Below are 22,860 nucleotides of genomic sequence, written 5' to 3'. Positions count from 1 at the left end.
GGAAAAAAGAATCTGACCTTAGAATTTGATGCGTTAAAACTTAGAACAAGAGTTAAAGAGTGGTGACTCAAAAGAAATACGTTAGTAGAAAATGACAGTATCCTCATCATTCCTCACTCTCAATTCTCAAATTCAATTAATTCCTCAAATCCCTTCAAAATCAATCTTAATCCCAACTCCTAAATCCATCATTAGCACTAATACAACTAATAATCCATTCACCCACCTTCTTGTTAGCACTAATTTCAATCGAAATCAGGCGATTATGGCTGCTTCATCATTATCATCATCAATTTCAGCTGATCAATTTAAGCCTTTTCAGCTTGATGTTATGTCAGATTTCTATGCGATTTCCTCTCCTTTTGGATATATCTCCATTTGCGGTTTTGGGTCTCTTCTTTCTGGTAAAATTTCATTTCAATTATTCTCCAAAATTCTATCTTCTTTTTTTTTTTTTTTTTTTTTTTTTTTTTTTTTTTTTTTTCCTGGGTTTTGTTTGGTGGGTATCAGAATTTTCCTATGTTAGTCAATTGGAAGTCCTGTAATTATATTAGTCAATTGGAAGTCCTGTAATTATATCTGATACTAATAAATTTTGATAATATTGTATCTTAATTGTGGATTTGTGGAATTGTGGGTGAAGAAGTAACTGAATTAATGGTTTTCAATAAGCAATTTTACTATTCATGCGTCTGAGATTGATCAATATCGGATATTAACATCATTGCGGCTTGGTAGAAAGTAAACATGTCAAGTTGTTCATATTTTATTTTATTGCTTATGATCATTGTTAATCATAATGTTGGATTTTTTTTTTAGAACATTTTTTAGACCAATTCATTTATTTCACCTAATCACTTTTGAATTACTTAATTATTAACCCAGTTAAATGCTGATTTGTGGCTTACTTTAGAGCAAAGTTCAATAGGATGATGTTGGTGATTTGGTATAGCAAAAAGATGCCCATGATTTATTGATATTGCGGTTTAAAATAATCTCAACTTGTTAAATCAAAATTTGAAGCTTAATCCTTGATTGTGAGAGTGATGATGATGGTATTGGTTTTGAGCAGAGAGGAGTGCAAGAAGTACATTTCCAGAATTGTCTAGCTTTAGGATAGCGCGGTTGAAAGGTTTTAGGAGGGTTTTTGCTCATGTGGCTCCTATCTTCTTCGAACGTGGCATTGCGAAGCCTGAGACCAAGGTCATTCCGATCTTTACATCGTTTTTCATTGTTCCTAATTTCAACTGCATATTGTTTTAGTTGATTTTGTCATTTTTTGCCGATTTTGAGATTATACTCTGAACCTAACCAATGTATAATCTGCTATTCTTCTCCTTCTAGGTATCATTCAACCCATTCATACTTCTGATTTCTTTTTTGCTGCTGATTTACTTAGATAGATGGTTCATCCAATGAAACTGTACTTAGAAATTTAGATTCATTGCAAATACCTAAGGAAATTTTCATTGAAACTATCAAGGGTTGTGCTTAAAAATGGCTATGTTAGTTCTGGTGGTGATGCTAACTTTAGTCCAACTTACCTCCTATTTTCCTGAACAAGACATTTTTTTCTTCCTGATAGGCTCATGTTCAGTTTGGCTTAAAATTTTTGTTCTCGTAACTTTCTTGCGCAATATGCTAACAGATTGGTTATAAACATATCAGGAGATCTCAAGTTTAAGTGTGGAGCCTTGTGAAGGAGAGGAGCTCATAGTTACTGTGTTCGAAATTCAAAAGTCAGAGGTACGTAGGATAATCAACGCCTCTCTTTTGTGGATATTCTCCAATACATTTTCATCTAACCACATGGCAGTTACTTAGTTCGTCAATTTGATGAGTTCAGGTACCTTATTTTATGGAAAGGGAGCTTGAGTTCCGATTTTTAGCTGTAAGTTGAGAGCCTAAGTCATTTAGTATGATTGTTTTCTCTTATATCTGATAATTTAGCTCCAGATCATGCTTATATCTGATTATACAACACCGTGTGTCATTATTGCAGGTTCTGCCAGAAACAATAGAAGGGAAGCCTTTTGAGTATCCAGCGGTATGTTCGAATCTTTGATCTTCAGTTCACGAATCAAAGATTGATTGAAACTTATTCTTGTGGGAAATTTGTAGGTTCTCTGTACTCGGTACAGTGATGAGGAATTTTTCAATGTAAGATGTAAAGGTAATATTCCTCTGTATCTGTTAGTCCATAGTTCTGAATTCTATTTTGTGACATGCAAGTTCTTCTTTCCCTCTACAATCCTTATTGACTGATACACACATCTCACTTATACCTAAAAGGCTAAAATGTCTGGAGTTTGGTTTTCAGTTTTCTAGTTCATAACAAAACTGCCAATTTCCAAATTAACTGCTTATTTACAGTTTATGTTTTGATGACATTATACGTGTAATAAGTATCATAATCAATCATGTTGAGTCTGAGTCACACACCCCACCCCATCCACCCCCCAAATCTCAAACCCCAGCTGAAACTTAACTAAGATTTTCACAGCTTTTATCTTAGATTTTCAATCTGAATATTGCTTCTTCTAGAACAAATTTATTTTCAGATCCAGTGACAAGAAACATTATGGTGATTGTCATTTCAGAATAGCATTCTAAAATTTGTACTCCGTATTGAATATACAGTATCAGAAACATTGAGATTCATCTCATTTAAACTATATAACTCACTCTGTCAAGTACAAGTGCAGGAAGTAAAGAAGTATACCATAAGCATTATGGACAGTATAACATAGATAAAATATGGAGGGATGATGTTTTTCCTTGTCGAACTTATCTGCGCCATTGGTAAGGTTTTAGGTATCCTATATCTGGCTTGAAGATGTCATGATGTTGCCTCTTTAAATTGTTAAGACCATCCCGTAATCTGATGATGTATTTATGCAGTGTTTTAGCAGCAAAGAATCTTGGAGATGCAGCCTACAACAATTTCTTAGATCATACCTATCTTGCTGATCGTCAGACAACCATTCGTCAGTACCTGGCAACAGCAGGTGCAGGTATAATGGAAGAGGAGCCTCCAGAATCCCTGAAGACTCGTTATGGTGGTTGAGCTGATAAGGATAATACAACCCAATAGCATTAAAACTGTAGTTAACTAAAATCCTTAACTTTAGGTTTGGGAACTTGCAAAATCTGAGCAGTGTAACAGTGTAAAACTTATTTCTTGTAGATAGAACATACTGTTAGCCTTGTTAGGCATTTAACCACATTTAACGCTTAATATGTCATATGGCATGGATGTGGTCTATATAGGGATGAAGTGTTGTATAAGCACAGTAAAACTTTCAGGTCGAAAAAGGTAATTGTGAGCATATATGATTCTACTGGAAGATGGTGGATTCTGATTTCCCCAATTCCCAACTCCACTTCTGCAGGAACTAAGTTCTGTGATCAATTCCTTAAATGAATCATTTAGTCTGTTTTGCTATGTACCTGGTGCTGGTGTCTTCAAACTGGTGCTCAGGGAGACTTTCCGTCATTTTGAAGTGATGCCATGGGAGCAATCGCAAAATTGGTGGTGTCTTTACTGATTCAGTTGAGCCAGTTGATGAAGCTAGCTGATTTAGATCAGCTCTTCAATTTATCGTGGCACTAATATGCATGGAGCCCACCAACCAAAAAATTGATCACTACTCACACGTGTTCTATAATTAACACTATGTCAAGAAGAGCGTACAACCCACAACCACAAATATGACTGCAAGAATTCGTCGGAATCCCTCAACTAGCAACGTAAAACGAGAAAACAACAATTTTAATCGTTAACTCAGGCAAGACTCGCTACTACAATGATTTCATGCCACAAAATGTCAAGAATTGGACTAATCAATAATACTAATCGTCCTCGCTTGTATTTGATTATAGTAAGCATCAAGCCACCCTAAACACTACTTCCCCATCGTTTCGCGGATACCCTATGTAGACGACCAAAATAAGGCAACAAACGGCGTTCCATTAGTTCACCAAGGTTTCCCGACGGTAACAAAAGCCGGAATCCCAAAACTCACATAGGTTCTCCATCAACGAATATTTGTCGCGGTGTACCACTGCTTCGCCGAGTGATTCCCCGAACTACGAGTCCTGCAACAACAAAAAGTCATTACGTAAACTAACATAAAGTACAACGTCAACGGCGGGAGGTTTTTTTTCTTTTTTTTTTTTAATAACATATACGGTGGGACGTTTAGTTGAAGGCAAGACGAACAATATCGGCTTCCTAGATTCGAGGTCGCGTCTGCATCGTTCTAAGCATATGATCGAGTGTTTACCATGGTGGGTCCATAAATTCTTGGTAGTTTATGGACATTTATATCGTTTACCATGGTCCCTAATGCCCTCCAAGAGTCCAATTGGGTGGGTGGAACCATCCAATTTACCTAAACCGGTCAATTTACCCATTCAAAATTTGCACCGATTTCGTGAACTGAATCCTACCACGGACATTTTTTTACAGCATATAATGGTCATTTATGGTTCCAAACGTCATTATATGACCCTAAGATGTATCCCCTAAGGTCTCAAGACTTTTCGCCACCGGGCCCCGTAACATCAAAAATTCCTCAAAAAGCGTGGACAAATAGCCTTCAACTTTGGAATATTTTGACCTTTTTCCGCCTGGAAATAAAAATTTCCGAGATGTTTACCACGCTCCCTAATACCCTCTGGAGTCCAATTGTGTGGGTGGAACCATCCAATTTTCCTCAAAATTGTCAATTTACCCGTTCCAAACTTACACCGATTTCGGTAAATGAAGCCTACTACAAACATTTTTGACAGCATATAATGGTCATATATGGTTCCAAACTTAATTATATTACCCTAAGATGTAATCCCTAGGGTCTCAAGATTTTTGTCAACGGTCCTCGTAACATCAAAAATTCCTCAAAAAGCGTGGATAATAGCCTTCAATTTTGGAATTTTTGGACCATTTTCCGCCCGAAAATAAAAATTGCCAAGATGTTTACCATGGTCCCTAATACCCTCCAAGAGTCCAATTGGGTGGGTGGAACCATCCAATTTGCCTTAAACCGGTCAATTTACCCATTCAAAATTTGCACCGATTTCGTGAACTGAATCCTACCACGGACATTTTTTTACAGCATATAATGGTCATTTATGGTTCCAAACGTCATTATATGACCCTAAGATGTATCCCCTAAGGTCTCAAGACTTTTCGCCACCGGGCCCCGTAACATCAAAAATTCCTCAAAAAGCGTGGATAATAGCCTTCAATTTTGAAATTTTTTGACCTTTTTCCGCCCGGAAATAAAAATTGCCGAGATTTTTACCATGGCCCCAAATACCCTCCGGGAGTCCAATTGGGTTGGTGGAACCATCCAATTTGCCTTAAAACGGTCAATTTACCCGTTCAAAATTTGCACCAACTTCGTGAACTGAATCCTACCAAGGACAATTTTTTACAGCATATAATGGTCATTTATAGTTCCAAACGTCATTATATGACTCTACGATGTATCCCCTAGGGTCTCAAGACTTTTCGCCACCGGGCCCGTAACATCAAAAAATCCTCAAAAAGCGTGGATAATAGCCTTTAATTTTGGAATTTTTTGACCTTTTTTCGCCCGGAAATAAAAATTGCCGAGATGTTTACCATGGTCCCTGATACCCACCGGGAGTCCAATTGGGTGGGTGGAACCATCCAATTTACCTTAAACGGTCAATTTATCAGTTCCAAACTTCTAACTATTTCATGAATTGAAGCCTACCACGGACATTTTTGACATCATATATGGTTCCAAACGTCATTATATGACCCTAAGATGTATCCCCTAAGGTCTCAAGACTTTTCACCACTGGGCCCGTAACATCAAAAATTACTCAAAAAGCGTGGATAATAGCCTTCAATTTTGAAATTTTTTGACCTTTTTCCGCCCGGAAATAAAAATTGCCGAGATTTTTACTATGACCCCAAATACCCTCCGGGGGTCCAATTGGGTTGGTGGAACCATCCAATTTGCCTTAAAACGGTCAATTTACCCGTTCAGAATTTGCACCGACTTCGTGAACTGAATCCTACTACGGACAATTTTTAACAGCATATAATGCTCATTTATAGTTCCAAACGTCATTATATGACCCTAAGATGTATCCCCTAGGGTCTCAAGACTTTTCGCCACCGGGCCCGTAACGTCAAAAATTCCTCAAAAAGCGTGGATAATAGCCTTTAATTTTGGAATTTTTTGACCTTTTTCGCCCAGAAATAAAAATTGCCGAAATGTTTACCATGGTCCCTAATACCCTCCAGGTGTCCAATTGGGTGGGTTGAACCATCCAATTTGCCTTAAAACTGTCAATTTACTCGTTCAAAATTTGCACCGATTTCGTGAACTGAAGCCTACCACGGACATTTTTGACAGAATACAATGGTCATTTATGGTTCCAAACGTCATTATATGACCCTAAGATGTATCCCCTAAGGTCTCAAGACTTTTCGCCACCGGGCCCCGTAACATCAAAAATTCCTCAAAAAGCGTGGATAATAGCCTTCAATTTTGAAATTTTTTGACCTTTTTCGCCCGGAAATAAAAATTGCCGAGATTTTTACCATGACCCCAAATACCCTCCGGGGGTCCAATTGGGTTGGTGGAACTATCCAATTTGCCTTAAAACGGTCAATTTACCCGTTCAGAATTTGCACCGACTTCGTGAACTGAATCCTACTACGGACAATTTTTAACAGCATATAATGCTCATTTATAGTTCCAAACGTCATTATATGACCCTAAGATGTATCCCCTAGGGTCTCAAGACTTTTCGCCACCGGGCCCGTAACGTCAAAAATTCCTCAAAAAGCGTGGATAATAGCCTTTAATTTTGGAATTTTTTGACCTTTTTTCGTGCGGAAATAAAAGTTCCAGAGATGTTTACCATGGTCCCTAATACCATCCAAGAGTACAATTGGGTGGGTGAAACCATCCAATTTTTCGTAAAACGGTCAATTTACCCGTTCCAAACTTTCACTAATTTCGTGAATTGAAGCCTACCACGGACATTTTTAACAGCATATAATGGTCATATATGGTTCCAAACATCATTATATGACCCTAAGATGTATCCCCTAAGGTCTCAAGATTTTTCGCCACCGGGCCCCGTAATATCAAAAATTCCTCAAAAAGCGTGGATAATAGCCTTTAATGTTGGAATTTTTTGACCTTTTTTCATCCGAAAATAAAAATTGCCGAGATGTTTATCATGGCCCCTAATACCTTCCGGGAGTCCAATTGGGTGGATGGAACCATCCAATTTGCCTTAAAACGGTCAAGTTACCTGTTCCAAACTTGCACCGATTTCGTGAACTAAAGCCTACCACGGACATTTATGACAACTAATAATGGTCATATATGGTTTCAAACGGCATTATATAACCTTAAGATGTAACCCCTAGGGTCTCAAGACTTTTCGCCACCGGGCCCGTAACATCAAAAATTCCTCAAAAAGCATGGATAAAAGCCTTTAATTTTGGAATTTTTTGACCTTTTTCCGCCCGGAAATAAAAATTACGGAGATGTTTACCATGGTCCCTAATACCCTCCGGGAGTCCAATTGGGTGGGTGGAACCATCCAATTTTCCTTAAAACTGTCAATTTACCCGTTCCAAACTTTCACTAATTTCGTGAATTGAAGCCTTCTTAAGACATTTTTTACAGCATATAATGGTCATATATGGTTCAAACGTCATTATATGACCTTAAGATGTATCTCCTAGGGTCTCAAAACTTTTCGCCACCGGGCCCCGTAACAAAAAAAATTCCTCAAAAAGCCTGGATAATAGCCTTTTATTTTGGTATTTTTTTGACCTTTGTCCGCCAGGAAATAAAAATTACCGAGATGTTTACCATGGTCCCTAATACCCTCCGGGAGTCCAATTGGGTGGGTGGAACCATCCAATTTGCCTTAAAACAGTCAATTTACTCGTTTTCGTACACACCTCTTGTATTGGCTATAAGCATTCACGTGGCATGTACGTAGCTGAATAATGGTCATATATGGGTCGAATCAATATTATCTGACCCCGGGATGCATCCCCCGGGATGCATCCCGTAATGTTACATGAAATTCCGACACCGGGTCCCGACACGTCCTAAATCGTAGCTTTAGGTTTTTTATAGTAAGCAAAATTAAAGTGACTGCACAAGAAATTGTGTGATAACAACAATTACAAAATGGGAAGGTTAAGAGTTATTATTGCAAAGACCTATCTCATTTAGAGGTTATTAGATATAGAGCAAGGGTTACTGGTCATTGGTAGTTGATGTCAGGATGCACCTTAGTTATACATGTTTCGTTTTTAGTGTTAAACTTGGGACGTTTTAACAAAACAGCTATATCAATACTAATAGCTTGAATGATACATCAAACGAAAAAGGGTTAAACCTAGGAGATTTCCAAGATGTATAAGCAATATATGGTATTGATTTAATATTCTTTTGTATCACTTGAGAGTGTTTCATCATTTTCAAGTTCATTAATAAGCTGTTCCATCGTTTTCTTGTACATTGGCATATAATGATCATTAATCATCATTTTTGTTAATCTAATTTTACTATACAAATGTCTAGGTGTCTCGTAAATACCCACATGTTCCTCGGCGGCATCGTTGTCACCTGAACTAGCATCATTGGAAAAACGAGCACATACCATATGCATGATTCGTCCTGGTGGGTAAAACTGATGATTCTCTTGGATGTCTGTAGTGGAAATCTGTTGCTTATTCTCCACAGCATCAGCTAACATATGTGCCTCTTCAGTAATTTCTTTAACGGTGGCAGCTTCTTCCTCCTGTGCTTGAGCTTGAGCCTGAGCTTCCTCTTGTTTCTTAAGCTCCTTCTGTAGCTGGTACCACAGCTCACCTTCAGTCACAGCCTCCATTGTTGATGTGGTTAAATCTTTATCTGCTGCCAGAAGTTGCTCCTCCTCTTCCTCTGTGTCAATTTCGTGTCCTGAACCTTCACTTGAAAAGTTGTAATCACCATCATGCATTTCAGTGTCTCTAGAAGCAACTTCTGTCACTAGAACTTCTGATGTACTGGTGGTAGTAATCAATGAGGCCTCAGCCATATCCTCCTCTTTCAGGTTTATTGACTGGCCCACATTCCGACGGCGTGCCCCCATGCAGGACCAAGAAGACAAGGTTGGACGGGTACGGACAACGGCTTGTGCAACATCCTGAGCACGCCTCATCACAACCTACACATACATAATGATGAATAAGCTATAGCCTACTTTATTTCTGAAATCTACAACCACAATTTATTACTCAATAGCTAATACTTTTGGTGACCTTTCAGTCAATCACCCATATCCTGCAAATCTCACTTATAAAACCCACTATTTGATAGATATTTTGTGCATCCCCATCACCCTCCAATGCCTCTAAAGAAGCTCGCACCCTGAGTGGGACAGGGGGTTGGGAAATAAAGTTATAAACAACCACACAATCTACTTAAACAATTAATTTTTTTTTTTCCAAAATTGATTGTTTGCTACTTCATACTTTCACACAGAGCAAGAAAGAGGATTAATGAGCCACTGAAATTTGAACCACTAGGATCAAAAAGTCAGACACCTTGACAGGATAGCAAATATTTGCAACTACCAAAATTGCAATTTGCAAATGTTTGTGCAATTCAAATACGAGCATTAGGTCCAGACTTTTGGCAGAACTGAACAGAAAGATGCTATGGAACTTTAATTGACACTAGCAAATGGATTGCTTTTAGGTCAGTGAATTGCTACAGCAGATTCAGATTACTTTTGTCTGCATTGGCGAGACCATCTTGTAAAATTTGGTTATGGAAGACAGCCGCATCAGAGCACTCTACCCCCCCCCCCCCCCCTCCTCCTCCTCCTCCTCCCCCAATGTTGCATTAGGCACCCAATAGGTACTATCAAACAACATGCTCTAAAGGGTTTCACAATACCAAACAAATACTTAGGATCAAGAACCAAATAAGTAAGCAGTGACGACAGAAAAGAAATATGTGTACACGGGTCAAACCTTTTTATCTTCCTATGCTACCAAGTGGAGTGTCTATAGTTGAAATGACTAGGATAGCAAATGAAAAATTAATCTGTTTTCCTTTTTTAATCACGAATATGAAGCTCTATTAGCCCCCATGACATACACTGACTTCTTCATAAATTCAACCAATCCAATAATTACCTGAGTGCCACTGGAGACAGGACGAAAAAGAGCACCAGCACCAGCAACCCTAGCCTTAGCAGTGGTGGCTATATATTGTGTACGAGATCCAATGGCTGAAGCAGAACGGTAGACAACATTCAGGACTCTTGTTCTCTCAACTTGATCACGTAAATCATTTAACCAAGATGATGCAGTGACCTGCTCACAAGTCAATAGTTTGAGCCATGTTGATACAGGAAGCAATATAGACATATAATGAAGTACGGAAACAAGCATGAAGAGATTCCAGCACCTCAGAACGAAGAGCATCAACAGATGTAGTTGAAAATGTCGGCACTAAATCAGCACCATTGATGACTGTAGAAATGAAATGCTTGCCTGATTCTGCCAATTCCCACGTCATACATGCAGCTGCAAGAATGGACTCAACTGTTAAGCAACTACATGAATTTGACAATATACTCCCTCCGTCCCTTGTAAAAAAAGAGCACACTTTGATCTAAGCCAACCCCAAAAAAGTAGACCACTTTTAAACTAAGCATTCCCATTTACCGGGTTAATGATGCCATTAAGCAGGAGTTTAAGACTTGTATGATTATGGTTGAAAACTGAGAATTTTAAACTGTGAAGGATAGTTATGGGATTTGAACTTGATTACTTAAAAACAACCCCATAATCAGATGAGGCTTAAGATTAGAGGACAGAGGATACCTCCAGATAAATAGAGATAGTATATATTTTTTGAAACTCTTCATTCTGTGCCATTTATTATGCTTTATTAGATAAAAACAAGCACTCAGCATAAAGGATAACTTGAAAAGGGGGAAAATCTCACATGATACATTTTATGGCACTCAAAATAGAAGTAGGATAAGTACCTGGGGCAAATGATACACAGGTACTAGAGGAAAACTCTTTTTGTTCTCGGAAAATATACGTCAACAAAGCAGCAGTTCCACCACCAAGGGAATGACCGACAACCTGGAATACAAAAGGGAGCCACTCAACCCTTTAGAAACATCAATCACAACATATACTCTGTAAACAACTAATAAGACTGCTAGGAATTAGCATGGTTTCTGACCAGATTACAGCTCTAAATATGGCAGAAATTAGGGAAGAGCAATGATGACTATATTGATAATAGGCGAATTACATTAATAGAAGGATAATTCCACTTTTGAGAGGTGGATTCTCTCCTAATATGAGCTTTCGAGAGGCTCACTCTCTCCCAATGACATAACCACAACAATATTCAACATGATGATTACTCCTCCTAATGAGGTCTATTTATAGAAAAAGTCTCATAACTAACTCTTTCTTATTCCTCAAGACACTACTAATAGGCTATGACTAATGTGCCCCTCCCTCAAATGTTGATTCTGCAAGAGATCAGCCTAAACCTATGGTGCGTTTTACTTATGCAAGGAAGAAGAATAAGCAGAGAATGTGAGCTGGTATTCTGAAGTTGAAGTTGGTTACAGGAAGGGCAAATCTGTCATTTTATTAGATAGTTTGTTAGTCATTGTTTTGTGTGAGGAGTTTGTTATTTCTGATTGTTAGTTATTTCTAGCTATTTAAGGTGAGTTTGTGGAGGGGGAATGTATCTAGAAAATCATTGTGGGAATATTTTCCTTGGGAGAGCATCCTTTCCTCTCAAAAGGAAGGAGTTGTATTGTAGTTTCTCTGACTTGCAATACAATCTATCGGTTCGGCTTACATAATTCTTTTTTTTGCTTGATTGTTCTGATTTTCTGACCCAATTCCTAGCAAATTGGTATCAGAGCAGGGACGATCGGAGCGGCAATGGCACGTCTAACCAACGCGCAACGCATGGACTTGATGGAACAGGAGCTTGCTGAGATGCCGACGAAGGTGGCTCAGGAGATTGCTGCTGCTCTGGCGGCTCTCAAAACTGACATCAACACCATTCGAGCTGAGGTTCGCACCTCTGCTAGGCCGGAATCAGGGCCTCTAAATGGAGGCTCCTGGGATAACCCATTCTCTATGCAACACCTTGAGAATGGAGAAGGAGGCGGTGGCGCTCAAGGTGGTGGAGTGAATTGGAGGTTGAGGAAACTTGACTTACCTCCGTTTGACGGATCAAACCCCGATGGGTGGATCCTCAGGGCGGAGCGATTTTTCCACTTTTATCGGTTGACGGAAGAAGATAAGGTGGAAGCGGCGGTGGTGGCGCTTGATGGTGACGCGCTGCTGTGGTACCAATGGGAGCATCGTCGCCGCCCTTTGCTGACCTGGGATGCTATTAAGCAACTGATCCTCCGCCGTTTCAGAACCACCGCGACGGGCTCTCTCCATGAGCAGTGGTTGGCGCACCGACAGATAGGATCAGTGGCTGAATATCGGCGTCGATTTATCGAGCTGTTAGCTCCGATTGAGGGAGTTCCAGAAGAAATTGCTAAAGGGCAATTTATTAATGGCCTAAGTGAAGAGATCCGGGTCGAGGTCCGCTTGCTAGACCCGATTACGCTGGATCGGGCTATGGATCTGGCTTTACGGGTCGAGGAGAAGTTAAAACTCAGCCCACGACCCAAGCCTACTACCAACCCAACCACGTGGCGCCTACCCAATCCTACCCCACGACCTAACCTTTCCTTCCAGAATCAAAATCATCCAAACCAAAACACAAACCACCCAAACTCAAACACATACCCACCCAAACACGCGACCACCCACCACAAATCCACCGGCGAAATAAGGAGGTTGTCGGAGAGGGAGCTTCAGCAAAAGAGGGAGCAAGGGCTGTGTTTCAGGTGCGATGAGAAGTGGAATATCAACCACCGTTGCCGCCGCCGTGAGTTGAGCGTGTTGTTAATGGTGGATGACGAGGAGACGGAGTGGGAGGATTCCGGTGAGTTGTCCGCAGCTGAAACCCAGATCTCTGACTCGATTCAACCCGAAGTTGAACCCGCAACCAACCCCAAAGTAGCCTTGTGCTCCGTAATGGGACTTACGAGTCCTATGACGATGCGAATGCTAGGTTCGATCAAGGAGGATAAAGTGGTGGTAATGGTGGATCCCGGCGCGACACACAACTTTATTTCTTCCGTCGCGGCCGAGCATCTCCAGTTACCGGTGACTGAGGCGGCTAGTTTTGGGGTGACTTTGGGAACAGGGGACACGGTGCAAGGGAATGGAGTGTGTCGTGGTGTGGTGCTGGAGGTTCAAGGCATCACCATTGTCGAAGATTTCTTGGTGTTGCCCTTAGGAAACTCAGATTTAATTCTGGGAATCCAATGGTTGGAAAAATTGGGTACTACCATGGCTAATTGGAAGAATCAGGCGCTTAAATTTCAGCTAGGAGGAGACTCTGTCACGTTGAGAGGTGATTCTCAACTGGGCAGAACGTGCATCTCATTAAAGGCCATGTTCAAATCATTGCAGAAGGAAGGACATGGGTTTATAGTGGAATGTAACCAATTGGAGAGTGTAGAGGAGGTGCAGCCCTCTATTCCTGACAATTTCCAGCAATTAATTCATGAGTTCCAGCAAGTTTTTCACATGCCTGAGGGATTACCACCTAGAAGAACCATTGAGCATGCCATTACCCTGAAACATGGAGCAAATCCAATTAGTGTGCGCCCGTATCGTTATCCCCAGTCTCAGAAAGACGAAATTGAGAAGCTAGTGACTGATATGCTTCGAGCAGGTATAATACAAACTTCCACTAGTGCTTATTCTAGTCCTGTCCTGTTGGTTAAGAAGAAGGATGGTAGTTGGCGTTTTTGTGTGGATTACAGAGCCTTAAATAAGGACACTGTACCTGATAAATTTCCCATACCCATGATTGATGAATTATTGGATGAGCTGTGTGGTTCCACAATTTTCACCAAACTTGACTTGAAATCTGGGTATCACCAGATTAGAGTCCGAAATGAGGATGTGCCTAAGACAGCCTTTCGTACCCACGAGGGTCATTACGAATTTCTCGTAATGCCGTTTGGACTCACAAACGCCCCTGCAACTTTCCAGTCACTTATGAACGAAGTATTTCGCCCTTTTTTGAGGAAGTTTGTCCTGGTATTTTTCGATGATATCTTGGTCTATAGTCCAAACGAGGAAACTCATCAACTCCATCTCAGAAAGGTTTTGGAAACATTGGCTGCTCACCAATTGTATGCAAACTTTAAAAAATGTGAAGTGGGAAGGACTCGGGTAGCTTATTTGGGGCATGTAATTTCAGCAAATGGGGTTGAGGTGGATGCTTCTAAGGTGCAAGCTATGGTGGAATGGCCTGTTCCTACCACCATTAAGGAATTGAGAGGTTTTCTTGGGCTTACAGGGTACTACAGGAAGTTTATAAAAGGGTATGCGATGATTGCTCAACCCTTGACTGATCAGTTGCGCAAAGACTGCTTTGGATGGTCAGAACAAGCAACCTCTGCCTTTGAAGCCCTCAAGGCAGCCATGGTGACAGCCCCTATCCTAGCTGCTCCAAATTTTTCATTGCCTTTCATAGTGGAAACTGATGCTTCAGGGCATGGATTAGGTGCTGTTCTTCTCCAAGCCAACCACCCCATTGCCTTTTTCAGCAAAATTTTGGGTTTGAGAGCTAGGACAAAGCCCATATACGAAAAAGAACTCATGGCCATTGTGTTTGCAGTAGAGAAATGGAGGCACTACCTGCTAGGTAGGCAATTTGTGGTAAGGACAGACCAACGTAGCCTCAAGTATTTGCTTGAACAGAAAGAGGTGGGCCAAGCTTACCAAAAATGGGTAAGCAAGCTCTTGGGGTATACAATTGACATCCATTACAAGCCAGGGGCCACTAATAAAGTGGCTGATGCATTATCTAGGCAGCATGGGGTTCTGCTAGAGTGTGGTGCTTTGGTCACTTCTTGTGGGGTTCAATGGCAATATGTTCACTCTTTTATTAAGCAAGACAAGACCATTCAGCAGCTCATGGCTCAAATACAAGCTGGGGAGGTAGTTCCTAAGGGGTATACACTCGAAAATGGGGTGTTGATGTACAAGAGCAGGGTGGTTATTCCCAAGCAAAGTGAACTCACCTCTAGGTTGCTGAAAGAGTACCATGACTCACCAATTGGGGGACATGCTGGGGACTTTAAGACTTATCAACGGCTTGCGGGTGAGTGGTATTGGGTGGGAATGCGCAAGGATGTGACCACATATGTTCAGCAATGTCACATATGTCAGCAAAGCAAGGTCTCTACTCTATCTCCCTTGGGGTTTTTACAGCCTCTTCCTATTCCCGAGCAAGTTTGGGAAGATGTTTCCATGGATTTTGTGGAAGGTCTTCCAAAATCCTTGGGGTGGAACACGATCCTGGTGGTTGTTGACAGACTGACCAAGTATGGTCATTTCATTCTTCTCAAGCATCCTTTTAATGCTCAATCAGTTGCTCAAATTTTTGTTAAGGAGGTGGTGAGGTTACATGGAATGCCATCTTCTATAGTGTCAGATCGAGACAAAATTTTCCTCAGTTTATTTTGGAAAGAAATATTCAGACTACAGGGCACGAGTCTTCGAAGAAGTACAGCTTATCACCCACAATCTGATGGGCAGACCGAAGTGGTTAACAAGGGGATTGAGTCCTACTTGCGTTGTTTTGTTAATGGGAAGCCATCTAGTTGGGCGAGTTGGTTACATTGGGCAGAGTATTGGTATAACACGGCTTTTCATACAGCCACTCACTGCACTCCCTTCAAGGCTCTCTATGGGAGAGACCCCCCTCACTTGGTTAGATTTTCTTCAGGTAGTACTTCACTGTGTGCCTTGGAAGACTTACTCTTGGAGAGAGATGCGATATTGGATGACTTGAAATACCACCTGGTGCAAGCTCAATCCTATATGAAGCATTATGAGAATAAGTCTCGGAGAGATGGTGAGTTCCAAGTGGGAGACTTAGTCTATCTTCGGCTACAGCCTTACAGGCAGCTCACTATGGCTAAGAGACAGTCTGACAAACTCTCTCCACGTTTTTATGGTCCTTATGAGGTGCTGGAACGTGTGGGTAAGGTGGCATATCGTTTGCAGCTTCCTGATACAGCAAGAATTCATCCTGTTTTCCATATCTCTCAATTAAAGAAGGCCTTGGGACCAGGACAACTGCCTACTGTCTTGCCTGCCCAACTCTCTGCTGATTTGGTGTTAGAGGTGGAACCAGAGGCTGTGCTTGGGGTACGCAATTCTCAGGCTGCTACTGAGGTGTTGATTAAGTGGAAGGGTTTACAGGACTTTGAGACTACTTGGGAGGACCATGATGAAATAGCTGCTCGTTTTCCTCAGTTTCACCTTGAGGACAAGGTGCTTTTTTGGGCAGGGGGTATTGCAAGAGATCAGCCTAAACCTATGGTGCGTTTTACTTATGCAAGGAAGAAGAATAAGCAGAGAATGTGAGCTGGTATTCTGAAGTTGAAGTTGGTTACAGGAAGGGCAAATCTGTCATTTTATTAGATAGTTTGTTAGTCATTGTTTTGTGTGAGGAGTTTGTTATTTCTGATTGTTAGTTATTTCTAGCTATTTAAGGTGAGTTTGTGGAGGGGGAATGTATCTAGAAAATCATTGTGGGAATATTTTCCTTGGGAGAGCATCCTTTCCTCTCAAAAGGAAGGAGTTGTATTGTAGTTTCTCTGACTTGCAATACAATCTATCGGTTCGGCTTACATAATTCTTTTTTTTGCTTGATTGTTCTGATTTTCTGACCCAATTCCTAGCAGATTCCTTGCAATACCCGCCGCCCAAACATTCACCTTGTCCTCAAGGTGGTTTATAATCGAAACTGGATTCCCGACCTCTGACCCAGCTCTCAAATAAGACAAAGGCGAGAGAAAACTGCACTAAGAATTCCTGATCATTGTTGAAAATTCGTGCTCCCTCTTGTGAACCTCCTATGGCAGAAAAATCTGAATACTTTATCAGCATGTTAGGAGAGCATAGTATTGAATTTTGGGTAGAGTTGGTCTTCGTGGACTTGGGATTTGTTGGCTGTGGGTAGGGGAAATTGCAATGAACAATTTGGGTGATGAATTTGGGTTTTAAAAATGATGTTGGATGGATGGGCCTAAGTTTACCAAACCCAAAATCGGAAGAGTTTAATTTGTAAGTCACTCCAAAAGATGATAGGTTGGGCTTTAAATGAGTAAGCCCATTCATTCTCAAAAACCCACTATGGCAATCTATTTTGTCTGAAGCACGTGAGAGCTGGTTGATAAATTTTCCAATATCTTCAAGGTATATTACTATAATACCCTTACTAGAACTTTTCATTTTTGACTTCCTCTCCAAGCCAACAAAATATCCACTCAAGCTTTTCCCATACTCTTCTCTTTCTAAAGGTTTCTGGAAACCACCAAGCAACCACCCTTGAAGTTTTCCACCAGCGAATCCGCCGCTCACAAAGGGCCTACTACCGACCAAGCCACCTCTGGCCAGAACACCACCGCCGGAAAACCCGCTAGAGAAATCACCATTCCTCACCCCACTACTCAAAACAACGTACATAATCCAACAACCTACATCACCACCTGTCTCGCCGGCATAAAAACCAGGGCCACCACCAGACCCGTTTCCTCCAGCACCAACACGATCGAACATTCCTCTTGGCGATTTTCGTGCGAGACTAATACATTCATAACTCTGTTTTTCGCCGGCAACACCTCCCAAACCCCTACTTTTCCAGCCACCATATCTACCGGCGGAAAATTCTTCTCTACCTCTGCTAAAACCTCTTGGGAAAACACTCAAAATACTTCCAGATCTACTTGTCTTACCATTACAAGCTTCTGATCTCACAAGTCCTCCACCTGCATTCTCCACACCCGCGCCACTGCGAAAACCACCGGTTAGGTCATCAGCGGTCGAGCTTATCTCCAAATCTGCCTTCTCCACCATTGCGGTACCGGTCAGATCTGAAAATTTTCAGTTCCTCCACCATCTTGTCCTCCTGTGATGGAAGTTCCTCCTCACCACAAGACAACTCGGAGGTGGCCGACTCACTGACCTGAGGTTCATCTTCCTCGAAGTCTTCGTGAAGTACTCCTGACCCTAATTTGATTCGAGAAATTGCATCCTCAAAAATCTTCTCTATGTTATGGCACAATCGATCTGTTATTTCATCAATTTTTGCCTCAATTTCTGGCTGTGAGAACATGTCAGCGAACTCACTGTTCACAGGCACGTTCGCCAGACTTCCAGCAAGGTCACCGGAGACCGAACCGCTCTGATACCATTTGCTAGGAATTAGCATGGTTTCTGACCAGATTACAGCTCTAAATATGGCAGAAATTAGGGAAGAGCAATGATGACTATATTGATAATAGGCGAATTACATTAATAGAAGGATAATTCCACTTTTGAGAGGTGGATTCTCTCCTAATATGAGCTTTCGAGAGGCTCACTCTCTCCCAATGACATAACCACAACAATATTCAACATGATGATTACTCCTCCTAATGAGGTCTATTTATAGAAAAAGTCTCATAACTAACTCTTTCTTATTCCTCAAGACACTACTAATAGGCTATGACTAATGTGCCCCTCCCTCAAATGTTGATTCCTTGCAAAGACCTACTCTGTAAACAACTAATAAGACCGTTTTCACAAGTTTTATTATATCAGTTAAGGATGTAAGTGCAACCAGGAGTTTCATTACTTTTAATCAAAAGAAATATATCATAGCACCCACAACAAGTTCAGATAGCACAAACATATACATGCACAAATGTACAAAGGCATGTAGAACGTATAGATCCGATATATAACACACAAATATAGCCATTAAGACACCAAATGCATTGTTTACCTTGATATTATAATCAGGATGATCATTTAGAGCTTTGATGAGGCAAGGAGTGCTAAGCTTAGCTATCCAACGAGCTGCAGCTACCATCCCACAATGAGCATATCCCAGAATTAAATTGCTTATCCCACCATCATGTAATACAGAATGATGAAAAGGCACTACAGCACCGGTTGCTGCTGTTAGCGTATCTTTGATACTGTGAGTACCCCGAATCAACAAAAGGAAACATTTGTTGCCATGATCACTTATAATTGTAAAAGCAGGCTTCAGAAGCTGCAAATAATGGACCATCAAGCACAAACTTCTTCAGAATAAGAGAAAATTTAACAGCAAAGGTGAGTAAAGAGTATCTCCCCAAAAAGCCCAAGCTGTATTACAGAAATTAAATAGATTAAAAAGAGAATTACAACCCTTTCAAAAAAAAAAAAAAAAAAAAAGAGAATTACAACTACCAATCAATTCCATGCATATGAATATAATTTACGCTTTATACTTCCAAGGGGGAAAAAATTAGACTAGAATAAACTTCCAAGGGGGAAAAAATTAGAATAGAATATAGGAAAATGCTATACATATCCCTTAGGGCTATATATAAGCATTAAATTTACACTTGAAAATCGTAAAAAGTTAAGAAATCATGAAAATATAAACACTAATTACACTGATTTACGAGTGTTTTTGTCATGAATTCCTAATTTTATACAATTTTCAAGAGTATATTTAATGCTTATATATAGCCCTTAGGGCTACATATAGCATTAACCTAGAATATAGGGTTACTCAAGGGCAGACGTAAAGCTTTATATATGGGTGGTGCTGTTTCACACAAAACTTAGGCCCAGTGGTAAAATGCATTAACACAACAAACAAAGAAGTTTAACCAAGAGAAAATACAACAATGATACATGCTGTTAAAACTGAACAAAATGCCCCCAGAACGATGGCCCAAAATCCAAAACACCAAAAAAAGAAACATGCAGAAGTTGTTTACTTACAGCAGCTTTGGGCTTTTGAAGAAGAACATCAGCTTCTGAGAACCCAGCAGACTCCAAAAACACAGGAAATGGCTTCTTGGAGAAAAGCATGCAGAGAGTCAATAGCCTCAGTAAATGTTTTAACTCAGCCACAATTTCAGGACCTTTGAGCTGTATACAATCACCTCCAGCATAAACACCGGCAACTTGTAAATCTCCCTGTAAAGCACAGTTTCAGAATCAAAGCAACTCGACACTAACAAAAAGAAAGACCATATAACCGCAATAAATCCATAGGAAGCCAGGGGAAACAACAACAATCAAAGCCTTAACCCCAAAGATGGGAGACAACCCGGAGTATAAAACCTGAAATCAGAGACTAAGAGAAAATAATACAACACCCCTATGGCTATAAGAACTCGAGAAGACTCCCTTGTGAACATACATATACCCTATAATTTTATCTGCTTATCTCCTTAAGTAGGAAAACCAAAGCAGGCATCTTTTGTGAATCCTCCAACACCTCTGTTGAAGGCATAAGTCAGAATGAGGTACACTAATTCATCATCTTTAATGACAGACAAGTGCCACTTCTGCAGCAGCACAGCAACAAAAGGCCCACATTTAGCTATGTCCGACACAACTTAACCATTACATCAACATTTTGCACCATTTAGCAAACCTTGACTCCTATAAGGCTATAACTAAAAGTCAAAAACTCTTATAAAGTACAGTTATATCATCACACCCATCAATAATCACTAACACACTCAGCCATTACCCACTAACTCATCAACAGAAATTAGTACCAGAGGTAGAGTAACATGGTGGAAACATAGAGAATTGAAAAAAGTAGAACAATGACCAGCTGTTGGAGCAGAAAGGCTGGCCTAAACTGAGAAATCATGGAGGGTGCTATTCAAGGTAGGATATAAATTGATGGATTACTCCTATGGAGTGAACACTAATTGACAATTGCATATGCTAATTCCATGTTAATCTAGTGTACATACAGAGTTTCCACAGTCTACAGGCATACAGCCATTGGGTCACTGATCATCAGACACATATTCGAAAAAAGTTAATCTCTTTGAAATCACTCAGCCCATCATAGAGAAGGTTCCATGATCATCTCAACAGGATAGGTTAGAATGCTTTGATTAACAAATTATATACACGGTGATACAACTTAAGGACCAGAGAAAACAGCACTTCTTTCCCTACGCAATTCCTTTCCAATGCCTGCCAGCAATTCTCTATATATGAAGATTATTATAATCATCTAAACTAATCACCCATACACCATTTGAAGATTATTGTAAGCATCTAAACTAATTACAGAAAAAGTGTAAGTTTTTTAACTCCTTTTGTGAGTAGTTCGAAAACAATTTTTTGAGATTCCCAAAGATAATTAACCTCGAGCTTCCATTCCATTTTCTCATCTTCCATTCAACAACCTACAATTTGACCCCATTATCCCTGCACCATCACTACCTTACCCTTTTCACCAAATTCCCAAAAACCAGGTCTTTCTCTTCATAAGATCCCTAGATTAATAACTCAAGATCATCGAACGCCAATCCTATGAATCATTCATCTTATCTTAAATTATCACTACATAAGACACATATGAATTAAAGTCCCTAGCTTGCAGATATCGCGATCACAGCACTTTGAAAATAAATCATTAGTTTGCCTCTAAGGTACGACATGCAAGTTAATTGATACAGGATAATTCAGATTGCCTGGCAATTGACAATTTCCAATCTTTAAGCTAAAATTACAAACTTTCTCAAACACCAAACAACAATAATCGATCAAAATCACTAAACCAAAATTAATCCTAAACTAATCAACAGTAAATCAAAGCTTAATCGAATCAAAATCAACCTAAATCACCAGAAATTCGAGAAAAATCAACAAACCTGACGACGCATAAGATAATTGATCCCAAAAGCCAAATCACCAAGAGGCCACTTCCCCAAAGTTTCCGAATATGTAAACCTTAAAGTTTCCGACAAAGTAGAAATCGTCTCAAACCAAGTCGCCGGAGCTTGCGCAGGCCGCCGAGAAATCTTCCGCCTAATCGATCGCGATTCACCATCATTACAACTCCGATCATCACCATTTTCATCAGAATTCGCCGACAACCTCCGATTCAAAAGCACATATATTACCAAAAAAGCTCCGGCGGCCGTCGCCATCGCCGCCGTCGCCATTTACGATCAAAATTTCCCAATCAAAAAACCCAGAAATCGAGAAAATTTGGGGAAAAAGAAAGAAATTAGGGTTTATGAGTTGAAGAAAAAGGTAGAGTTGAGGTTGAGTATGTAATGGAGGGAAAACTGGTAAAGCGATGACGGCGTTGGAGTGAAATGACGATAATGCCCTTGAGATAGGTGGTTTGAAGGTGAGAAAGTAGGGGTAAAAGAGTAATTTCAGGGGTGGAAGGGAGAAGGAAGAAGAGAGGGAGCAATGGAGTTGAGGGGAGTGTAGGGAGTTGGGAGACAGAGGAGAGAGAATTTGTGAAAGGATAAGGACAAAATATTGTGACAATGAAAAAAATTAGAGGATGTATGAATTTTATTTTTTGTAATAAAATATTTTGGATTTGGATTAAGATTTGGATTTGGTATGAAAATTATAAAATTATCATTAAGGGTTTTGTAATGATTAATTGTATCATTATGGTAAATTGATAAGTTATTGAGTCATTGTCTATTATAGAGTAGATCTTTATTCATGGATGTGTAAATTCGGATTTGGCTAATTCTTTGGTTTATTTCGGTTGATTATCGATTTTGGATTGATAACTTTTTATCTCGATCTGAATTCTTTTTTGTAAATTAAATTAGGTAAGTTAGATTGTTGGTTATGTTAAGGATTGATAATTATCGTTTTTATTATAACAATGTCTA

General features: G+C 40.1%; 2 protein-coding genes across 2 annotated transcripts; one reads left to right on the top strand and one right to left on the bottom strand.

Moving 5' to 3' along the window:
• Positions 1–38: 38 nt before the first annotated feature.
• On the top strand, positions 39–3,347 carry LOC145608732 (uncharacterized). The gene is made up of 8 exons (XM_081664337.1): positions 39–404; positions 1,073–1,203; positions 1,669–1,746; positions 1,847–1,891; positions 2,003–2,047; positions 2,122–2,173; positions 2,706–2,802; positions 2,902–3,347. Exons 1-8 carry the CDS (start codon positions 92–94, stop codon positions 3,065–3,067), a joined length of 927 nt encoding a protein of 308 aa, XP_081520463.1. The 5' UTR covers positions 39–91; the 3' UTR covers positions 3,068–3,347.
• Positions 3,348–8,452: 5,105 nt separating this feature from the next.
• LOC145608240 (uncharacterized) lies at positions 8,453–22,485 on the bottom strand. The gene is made up of 7 exons (XM_081663850.1): positions 21,868–22,485; positions 19,964–20,161; positions 18,969–19,241; positions 11,062–11,164; positions 10,476–10,594; positions 10,202–10,381; positions 8,453–9,225 (listed from the first exon to the last, which is right to left on the bottom strand). Exons 1-7 carry the CDS (start codon positions 22,159–22,161, stop codon positions 8,455–8,457), a joined length of 1,938 nt encoding a protein of 645 aa, XP_081519976.1. The 5' UTR covers positions 22,162–22,485; the 3' UTR covers positions 8,453–8,454.
• Positions 22,486–22,860: the final 375 nt, after the last annotated feature.

The sequence above is a fragment of the Chenopodium album genome, chromosome 23, assembly GCF_948465745.1.
Source record: "Chenopodium album chromosome 23, dcCheAlbu1.1, whole genome shotgun sequence".
NCBI classification, from domain to species: domain Eukaryota; kingdom Viridiplantae; phylum Streptophyta; class Magnoliopsida; order Caryophyllales; family Amaranthaceae; genus Chenopodium; species Chenopodium album.
This window is presented reverse-complemented; position numbering and strand designations above follow the sequence as displayed.

Coding starts and splice junctions, on each gene's coding strand:
- LOC145608732 (XM_081664337.1), top strand. CDS start 92: ATGACAGTATCCTCATCATTCCTCACTCTCAATTCTCAAATTCAATTA. Junction 1,892..2,002: donor TTGAGTTCCGATTTTTAGCT/GTAAGTTGAGAG, acceptor TCATTATTGCAG/GTTCTGCCAGAAACAATAGA. Junction 2,174..2,705: donor TTTCAATGTAAGATGTAAAG/GTAATATTCCTC, acceptor GTACAAGTGCAG/GAAGTAAAGAAGTATACCAT.
- LOC145608240 (XM_081663850.1), bottom strand. CDS start 22,161: ATGGCGACGGCGGCGATGGCGACGGCCGCCGGAGCTTTTTTGGTAATA. Junction 10,382..10,475: donor TTGATGCTCTTCGTTCTGAG/GTGCTGGAATCT, acceptor ACTTGTGAGCAG/GTCACTGCATCATCTTGGTT. Junction 9,226..10,201: donor CTGTCTCCAGTGGCACTCAG/GTAATTATTGGA, acceptor ATGTATGTGTAG/GTTGTGATGAGGCGTGCTCA.